The sequence below is a fragment of the Zophobas morio genome, unplaced genomic scaffold (genome assembly GCF_036711695.1).
Source record: "Zophobas morio isolate AGI-343-1 ecotype UQ-CSIRO unplaced genomic scaffold, CSIRO_AGI_Zmor_V1 ptg000701l, whole genome shotgun sequence".
Taxonomy (NCBI): Eukaryota; Metazoa; Arthropoda; class Insecta; order Coleoptera; family Tenebrionidae; genus Zophobas; species Zophobas morio.
This window is the reverse complement of record NW_026972804.1, coordinates 147,706-157,782: the sequence shown is the minus strand read 5'-3', so window position 1 is coordinate 157,782 and position 10,077 is coordinate 147,706. Positions and strand designations below refer to the sequence as shown.

The 10,077-nt window shown below is 29.2% G+C and overlaps 1 protein-coding gene across 1 annotated transcript; it reads left to right on the top strand.

Moving 5' to 3' along the window:
• Positions 1-552: 552 nt before the first annotated feature.
• LOC135121786 (uncharacterized) lies at positions 553-9,692 on the top strand (the record flags this gene model as incomplete). The annotated part of the gene is made up of 14 exons (XM_064046066.1): positions 553-694; positions 758-831; positions 934-1,104; positions 1,480-1,564; positions 1,618-1,693; positions 1,768-1,861; positions 2,194-2,351; positions 8,033-8,135; positions 8,199-8,300; positions 8,353-8,420; positions 8,479-8,730; positions 8,780-8,897; positions 8,946-8,994; positions 9,160-9,692. Coding segments are annotated over 14 exons (2,009 nt in total), but the record flags the coding sequence as incomplete, so codon positions are not given.
• Positions 9,693-10,077: the final 385 nt, after the last annotated feature.

Genomic DNA, 10,077 nt, shown 5'->3' with positions numbered 1-10,077 from the left:
ACAAACCCTACCCTAGGGCGACCTGAAAAGTCCCTTTTTCTTAATATTATGACTATTAATACCACAATTATACGGAAATCCTATAGGCAATCTCGCTGCTTCAGTGTTTGCAACCTACTAAATAAATCTTTTCATTTTTGGTTAGGATAGAATAGTTGAATCTATTTTAATTAAATACAATTTAATAGTAAATTTCGTTGGACGGATATGGATTTCTATATAAATATTTTATGAATTCACTCCTTTCCAAATATGTTAAAGTTTTTACATAATTGGTGAAAAGCTTGGATCCCTGATTTTGGGCTAGGAGTCGGCTGTCCTCTCAGTAACAAATTAATTATTTAGTTTATTAGTAAGTAAAACCTACATTAGGTTATTTCATAATTAAAAACAAATCTGTTATTATAATTCTACTTCTAATTAGTGCATTATAGTTAGCATAGTTAGCAATGGACTCATGTCTTAAAGGTTCATGCAAATGCGCTTTTTTATTTCACATGACTTATATAAGAAGTCCATTACTGATTTAATCTTAACTAATTTACAATACAGTTACAGACGAATCTTTTGTGACACTGGTAACGAATAATCAGTATGGTGTAGGAGCCTTAATACTCGCTCTTTCTTTAAAGGAAGTAAAAACAAGCAGAATGCTGTCAGTAATTGTTACTGACAAAATTTCTCGGGCTGTCGTGTTAGCTTTATTTATTATATGCAGTTTTTCAATTTTATTAATTCTAACATTTTATACAATTAGTGAACGACTGCGAACAGTGTTCGACTTTGTATTTACGGTAAATGAATTAAATAGTAACGACGCAGCTAATTTGGGTACTTAAAATATTTGTAAAAAAGATTAAAATTCTTAACTATTATTTAAATTAAATTATTATAATATCACAATTTATGATATGGTACCGTAAATATTTTTAGCTATACTACAACGTCCTGAATTGGGTGTTACTTTAACAAAAATACTCGCTTGGGGATTAACACAATTTCGAAAATGTTGCTTTATGGATGCTGATACCCTGGTAATTTCAAATGTTGACGATATATTTCAAAGGGAAGAATTAAGTGCGGCTCCAGACGTGGGATGGCCAGGTATTATTATAAGTTTTTAATACAAGATCTCGTAAATTTTTGCAAATTAACTTCTAAATATTAAAAAATAAGTTATAAATTATAAAATTTTACCAATTCCATGTGGAAACATTTTAAAGTTGTGATTAGGATGTATAGTAACGGCTGTTGCAGTAACACTAGAAGTATATTTATCAATGACTAAAATAGAAGTTTAACCAATATATAATATGAAAACGCCATTAATATACCTATTTCTACGATAAATATCAGAATACCCACCCAAATAGATAAAGTATATTGTAAAGGAGTTGCTTTTTTACAAGTTAAAAAACTTTAATTTCACTCTTAATTAATATTTATTAATGAGTTTATTAATAATAATCAACTAAAAAGATTGTTTCAACTCTGGGGTTTTTGTTTTCCTTCCTTCCAAGAAACAATTATCACAACTAATTACATTTGCGAAAATGAATAGAAGGTTAATATTAAATTGATTACTTATTTACTAAGGTGTTTTTTGACCATATTTAGTTTCGATGGTGGTGATCAAGGATTACTAAATATGTTTTTCAATGACTGGGCTACTGCAGATATTAAAAAGCATCTGGTATTAAAATTTATTACAGATATATAATTCAGGAAGCCAGCCCCTATCAATTAAAATCTTTCAAAAACTATTAGCCCTTTACCTACAACTTCAACATAAGCACGGGGTATTCTTATCTTCCTGCCTATAAATATTATGGTCATCAAATAAAAGTTATCCATTTTATTGGTAAATTTTATTATTATAGAACCCTTTGTTTCCTTTTAGATAAATTACTAATGGCATTTAATCAACAAATTTTAAATACTAAAGCTATATAAATTAAAGAAATCAATTTTACAATAAAAAAAAAAGATTTCAAAATTAAACGGTTGAAAATATACATAACAGGAGGTGTTATAAATTGTAATAATTAATAAATCTCAAACCACTTTATTTTTTAATTAAATATTGCTATTAGTCAGTCATAAGCAAGTAATAATTTTAACACATAAATCATTTACTTATAAGGTAGTTTTACATTAGCCTTATGTACTACATTAAAATTTTATAATTATTAGGCCCTTCGAAGCCCTGGCTTTGGGCTCGTGATGAAACAGGTCGGACAGTTTTACCGAGAAGTGATATGGACTCAAGCCTTACAACGTTCGTACAGCGCTGGTGGGATATTTATAATAAATATTGTGAACAAGAGGAAGTCGCACAAATTTTTAACGCGGTACTCTTATCTTTAACAATTTCTTTACCCATGTATATATATAAATTATATAAACTAACTTCTTATATTAAAAAATTGTAAAAATGCTGACTAAATAAATCTATTTATTTTAAGACAAGCATATTCCCCTTCGAAAAATTTAAAACCGTCTGGGAGAATGGGGAAGCTCGCCACGCCTATGAGATTAATGCGGATACACACTCTAATCACGTGGCTGGTGACCTATTTATAAGCAAAGTTATTTAAGCATGTCTCAGGAACTAACTAAAATTATTCACAAAGCTTTCTTAAAAAGTTAAAGGAGTAAGTCTTAGTGGTTGATAAACTGCATAGTTTAAGTCAAAATGATTGTATGTTTAGTAAAAAAATGTTTTCAGGAGAAGTGCTCTTTATTTTTTTATGGTGGTTATAATATTTTAACCCGAGATATGCTTAAATTGCTTATATAGAACAAGTTATCGTTGTAGCTTAACACAAAAGATGTATAACCACATTTAATGATTTCATTTTATGAAAGCAATAAGCTTAAAGAACTCAGTCCTTACAAAAACTTCAACGAGACATGTTACTCATTAATAGAAGTTTGTAAAACTATTGATAATAATGTATTTTTTTTTTAAATCTTTATAGAAGGCTTTTTTCATATTCAGAAAAAACTTGACGAGATGATTGCTCCTCATAAAGCTAATTATATGGAAAATATTGAAGATTACAGAACTTTAAATATTGAAGATGAAATATTTTATGATAACACATTAGCAGGTACTTAATGTTATCAAGGTTTTTTGACTAAGGTACGGTATTTACGATTCGCTCGATTTTATAGACAACCAATTTATGGCCAACGAAATTTTAAAAGAAAAGTATATTAGTTTTTAATGTTAATATAACTGTGGATATTAAGATAAAAGTTAAATATACATTTTAATTATTTTAAAAAACAATTTATTGAAACTTTGCACTTTTTTATAAACTAAATTTTTTATAAATAAAGTGAATGGCGTTGCATATTTGTCATAAGAGTGCTATATTAGGAAATGTCCGTATGTTATGCACTGGTATATCTTACTAAAGTTAATTTGGAGACTAAAAAGAAATTATATATCATTAATAAAGTTTTAATTTATTTCATTTAACAGTTTCACTTCCTTTTATAAAGGCCTAAGCGCTGATATGAAATCTTTACTTAATATGAGGGAAGGAAGTTCCCGTGAAGGATCTCCGATTTAAATTTATATAGAAAATTATAGCAATAAAGAATTATTAAAATTTACCCTTAAACATCTTTAATATCTTTACAAACAATTACTGTACGCCTCTAAATTATAAAAACTATATCAACACCCAAGAAGAGAAGTCAAGTTGCATGACTAAAACTTAACCTCAAAGGGTTTTATGATGCTCCACTCCATTAGTCTAAAACGAGGTTTATTTTCTTGAAAAACATGCTTTCTAGTACATCGCCAGAGTTGACCATGCATACTATCCCTTTAGTCATAGAATTAATTTTTCATCAAACTATTGATGTTATACTTATCAACTGTAACCATTTGGGCTAAGCTAGCCATAGTCTTGCCATTTATATAAAAGTTATCTCAAGTCGACCTTTTTAGTTAAGGTATCAAATCTAGTGCGCTGGTTAGATAATTGCAAAATTGCTTTTAAATTCTAATTTCTTAGTTTACTTAACCACTAGAAAATTCGTTGTGTTATTCAAATAATTTCTTGAGTAAAGAGGCGATCCCTAGGTTTAAATCTGAACTAAGTTTGATACTACCAGTACAAATACTAATCTCAGATACATCAGCTCTACTATAAAACTAGAACCAATAGTTACTAAAGTTCATATTACCTTACAATAAACTTTAAGACTTTCTTTAGCTAGCACAATAGTTTAGTTGGTAGCATAGAGTTGGGCTAATTAGCTAGAGTACGCAACGTTTTTCACACTGAATCAGATCAATTTCTTGGTGTTAATGTTATTAACTTTATGGTATCTAACCCATCATTATTACCCTGATGTATACCAAAGACATAAAACTGAATAACTATGAAACTGACTACCTTGTTCCACTAAAGTAGAAAGTTCCTTTTATGATCTCCTACCATTCGACCACAGTTGCACTGTCCTTAGTTTAAAGATCATGGACAACACCTTAGATTTTTAGCTCAGGTTTAAAGCCCCACAAGCTAGGATAAAATGTAGTGCCTATTTACTTTTAAAAAATGCTAGTTCATCTTAATAAAAAGTTATTTTGCTCAGGTCTTCGGATAATTTGAGAACAGTAAATTAAGCACTCGAGCCCCTTTAAAAAGTCAATACCCTACCAAACTGTTTACGTGAATCCAGTGTGCCTTATTTTTGCTGTGTTAGTACTTGGGGAGCTTAGGTTATGGGGCCTCTAACAGGTTAAATACCTACAAACATCATTTCGGGAGTCGTCCTGACTGAGTAGTTAAGAGCATTGACGTGCATAACTCAAGGTCGTGGGTCCCCACTGACCCAACTCTCTTTTTCGGTCTTTGATGACCGCGTATTTAACCTCCTAAATTCTAATAAACCATGCTATACCTAACCTCTTCAGATTTTAATGCGATGTATACTTAATCTAATTATTTTGTCAGTGCATACTTCTGCCATGAATATTTATGATATTTAAGCTTAATGGTCAACTAACAGTTAAGACATAAAATTATTGTTGGTGTACAATTTTTTGAAAGAGTAGCAAGTTTAATCCAGTTACATAATAAAGTTAGAGAAAATTTTTCTAAGGATGTTCGCACTTTAAGGTAATAAACCTCGTTAACACTATATTATAACAAGTAACTTTTTTAAAAAAAATAAATGTTACATTACACTAAGAAAATTACCTCTTGTTTACTAAAGTATCCTTGTAGGAAAAGTCCAATCTGCACACAATGAGTGACCTAGATCTAGAAGAGAGAAAGGAAAAAATAGACCAGTGTCCTTCATGTGGCCTTTATATACTCACGCTAACCCTAAGCCCTCACTCTATAGTAGTAACAAATCATATACTTAGTTACATAAATTTTACGCTAACCCAATATTTAAAATTTTGTATTGGGTTAATGCGGAAGTGCACGCGTAACATCGATTTTTTTTTTTTACTCTAATGGTGAACAAATTACATATTGATTTGCTTACTTTGCACTTTCTATAAGTAAAAAATGTTACTAATGTCCCTGCTAGATAAATAAAAAGAAAAAAATTATAATTCAATTAGGGATGATAGACAAATGGACATAACATTGTTTACATTGTAAAACTTTTGCTTTTTTTTTTAATAAAACAGACCCTTTCCATAATGTAACATTGTAATTACTACTTTTCAGTAAATTTTTCTACATTCAGTTGCAATTTTGATAAACTAATACTTGTCCTTTTGTATTTATTTTTTGTTATGGTTAAGGATAAATTCTCTCTTAATAAAATTAATTAAAAACTTAACAAGAAAGTTCCTTTCCTTAACGTTTTATTACAAGCGCATCCACCAGAGCGTTACCCTTGAGGGCATAACGGCAAATGTGTAAAATGGTTCGCGTCCGTCGTTCTTTTGTTTCAATAGTAGTTTGCACTAGCCTAGTTAATTATTACCGTATTTACGTCTTCATCTCTATATAATAATATCTTACATTTTATACTATACAATCTACTATATTATATGACTTTTAATATAATATACTAGTTTTAGGGACTTAAGGTCCGTAAAATCAACACTAGCTTAATTTCCTTCATAGAACTTTGATTAAAATAGCATTAAATACTATTATTAGAAACCTAGTAAAGGTTACTTTAAATTCGTTAGATTTACAAAAATTCTTTTTATTTGAAATTCTGAAGCTAAGAGTATGTGAAGTAATTAAAAATAAAAGTAAAAAAAACATGTTAATATATTTTTTAATAGTGATTTACATAAAAATTAAAAAAAAAAAGCAGTTTTTAGGAAGTTTAATAAAACGTAAATTTGAAGTAAATATATAACGAAAGTAATATATTATATTAACCTATTGCATAAGTTGTTTGTTTTGACAAAAATAAAAATCCCTTATTGGAGTTTTTAAGGCGTTAAAAAATTCCTCTTATATATTTGAAAGCTAAGAGAAGAAAAGAAAAAGGATTTATCTACGAAAAATAATTAAACTAAATTTATTTAATATATATCTTAAATTATTATATTAGTACAGAATCATTACTGAACCAGGAATTTTAAATAAAACTGGTAACTTTTTCCTGCATTTTATAAAAAATTAATAAAAGTGTCCTATTTATATAAACTTTATCCTAGAGCACTAAAAACCTAGTTTCTACCAACTAGGTATCCAAAAACTTTATTTATAAACCTGCCCTCAAAGTCTTGAGCTATAAAACCGATTTTAATTAGTAGAAATTATAACTACCCTAATTATTTTGCTATCCTATCATAGCTCGAGGCATAAAAGTCCTTTATTATTATTATTATTATTATTATTATTATTATTATTATTATTATTATTATTATTATTATTATTATTATTATTATTATAATTTTTAATAGTAAATAGTCAGCTATCTACTATTATAAATTTTATAAAACTTGCCCATATTTACTAACGTAAAATTAAGATGTTCCTGGATTCCAAACAAACGATTCATTCCACGTGCTCATATCATTCTCTACCACCATGCTAATGGGGAAGGAAATAATTTATTTCTTGTGTCGAGCTCTAACACGTGAAAAAAAACAATAATTCTATCTCCATGCTTGGAATTCAAGGAATAAAATGCGTGTGATTTAAGCATGTAAAATACCAGAAAAAAAATTTCTAAAAATGTGATGTGAACCAATTAATTTTTTTTTTGTTTTTTAAAGGGTACCACGAGAATCTATAAAGAATGTGTGTGAGTTGCCTTTATATAAAATTATGGCGAACATTTATGCTACTACTTTTTATTTAGAATTTCTGCTTTTAATTTTATCTTTTATTAAAGATTTATACACAGCTCCTTGTTCATCGCGTAATGAATATACTTACTTCAAAAGAGATTACACAGAATTTGTAAACTCATTTAACTCTAACCAGGATATCGAAACTTTACAATATGAGACTCTTTTATTTCCTTCTATTCCAGGTAAAATTTTTTAATTAGTAGTATAGTTCTGTTTAATTGTTTTTAGTGGCTTTTACAATAAAGCAAATTGTTAAAAATTTGACTCTCACTTTACGGGAGGATAAAAAAACATATACAATTAATTATATGCTAAAGTCTTATGTGGGGTTTGCAGAAGGTATACACTTATAATATCCATACAATATATCTTTACTAATATAATGTGTAGATAGGACATCCTTTTTTTACGGCCACGTTATTAACGGGACTTTTGAGGTTAATATAATCCCGTTTGTTTAAGTTTATTTGAATCTTTATTAATTACTACTTTTCAGGCCTTTGTATTCATAGAAAATGAGATGTATGTTATTGAAAGTTGTGAGAAATCTTCAGAAGATAGTGGACATTATACTCATATTGTCTATAAAGGAAATAATAACGTAAATTTAGTATTGTATGTAATATAACCTTTTATTGTAATATTTTGAAGCCACACTACTATATTAGAAACGGAATTTTTCGAATTTGTGTTATAATTGCACATCTCCTTATAAATATTATTCTATTTTAGTCTAAGCATAGCCCTCAAGTATTGCCAGAAAAACAATATTTTTTTAATTTTCATCTAGTCGCGGATCACACGGTCTTTTCTGCTAATGGAGATAATATCGACAGTGCGTAACTTGAGGAATATTTATCAGTGAGTTATTTTAATAAGACTAACACAAATGAACTAGGAACCGTAGCAAAAATGGATAGGCTTTTACGAGCTGTTAGTAGTTTTTATGCTAAACAAAACGTATTTAATGACCCTAGGGAAATATTAACATTTACCGGTGGTAAGTAGCATACATTTGCAGTGGCTTTTGAAGTTTTTAAGTTAATTTTCAGATTATGAAATATACATGTCCCCTGGGCCCGTCAATCCGGCAACCATTCCTACTTTAAGCGGGGCCCAGGTTAATAACGTTAATTTTACTGTTTATTTGGTTACGTGACGAATTGGTTTATTTTTAGATCTTAAGAAAATTTGGCACTGAAAACTATTCTCAGTATGACCTTGCCATCTTGTTTACATTACTTGAACTTCAGGGTTGCAGGGGGAGATCCGTTTTAGGGGCTATATGTTCCCATGAACATACCATAGATAACGGAGAATTAGTTTATCAGAACGTCTTATTTGTAAACTTTAAGAATGAAGAATCCAAACCTTTCTATTCTCAAACGTTGATATTGGCACATGAAATAGGTCATAGTCTTGGATTAACTGTAAATTTATATATATATTTAAAAAGGCCCCAATTGAACTTAAATATAGCATGATACATCGACTTATGTTATGAGTCCTTATCATCTTCCAGAGAACCTCTTGGAGTTTTCTTCTAGTAAGAAGGATGATCTTAAGAAAATTTGGAAAAAAATACCTTGTTTGAAATGTACTTTATATATATTTTTTATCATTACTTTATTAAAACTTGTTTTAGCTAATAGTAAACTTTATAAGGATGGACATATATTTGGGAATGCATTAAGGTTTATTGCCGTCCTTATTAATTTTTTCTAGTTCAGTTAATGAACTTGGAATTTTTTTTTTTTTATTGATATGATATATTAATGTAAATCATTTTCGTGGATATAGTTATTTTATGTAATTAACTATTTAGCTTATTAGTAATCTATTATTATTCGTAAACACAGTTATGGAGAATTTTTTAATTTTGATAAAAAAACCAATGTTAATGTAATCTCTCCGGGGAGAGCAAAAGTTGAGGTTAGAGTTATACCGCCTGTAAAGCGCGAGGTTACAGCGAAAATTATAGTTAAAGTTGAACCGCCTGTAGCGGGTAGTGTTGGGACTACTTCCTCTACAGAGAAAAGCAGTAACAGAGCTACGACCCCGGGTGATAATGTAATGCCTAAGATTTCACCAGAGATTGAGTTTACTACTAAGGAGCCTGCAACAAGTAGTGGTAGCGCCACAGTACATCCAGGAGTTGGAGCTTCTATGGAGTCATCAAAAATCGATAAAACTTCCACTTCCTCAAAAAATAGCGTTCAAAATACTGTGCTCTTGAACATGAATACTGACATTACGTCATCTAAGGTTTTTCCGAATCTTGATGCTAAAGCTAAACAGTCTTCGGCTATCTGTCCGAGGACTTTAATAACTATTGCCACAATAATGCTGTTAACTTGCATTATAGTGCTTGAATAGTGGTACTGTATATAGCGTTTTTAAAATAAACTGTACGGGGTTCGTTTTTAAAATAATATTTTTGTTGTTAATAACTAACTTTTTAAGCTTTATCAAAGCGTAATTTTTTTTACTTAGTTTTAAAAAATTATGAGTATAACTAATGTATATTAAATTTTTAAAGCAGCGATTGGAATTGTCGTAGTTTCCATTGACCTTTTTACTTCCAGTTATATAATGTTATCTTAGTCACCTCCAGCCTACTAGCGAGTTGTAGGTTCATATGTGTTTACCAAGGTGTGACGCCCCTCAATGTGTTAAAGAAATATTTGAATTTCTCGTCATAAATTTATTACTTTTTTTATTTGGCACCAACTTTTTTTCGTCAGTCTATACAATTTTAGTCACTAGCCAGAAATTTT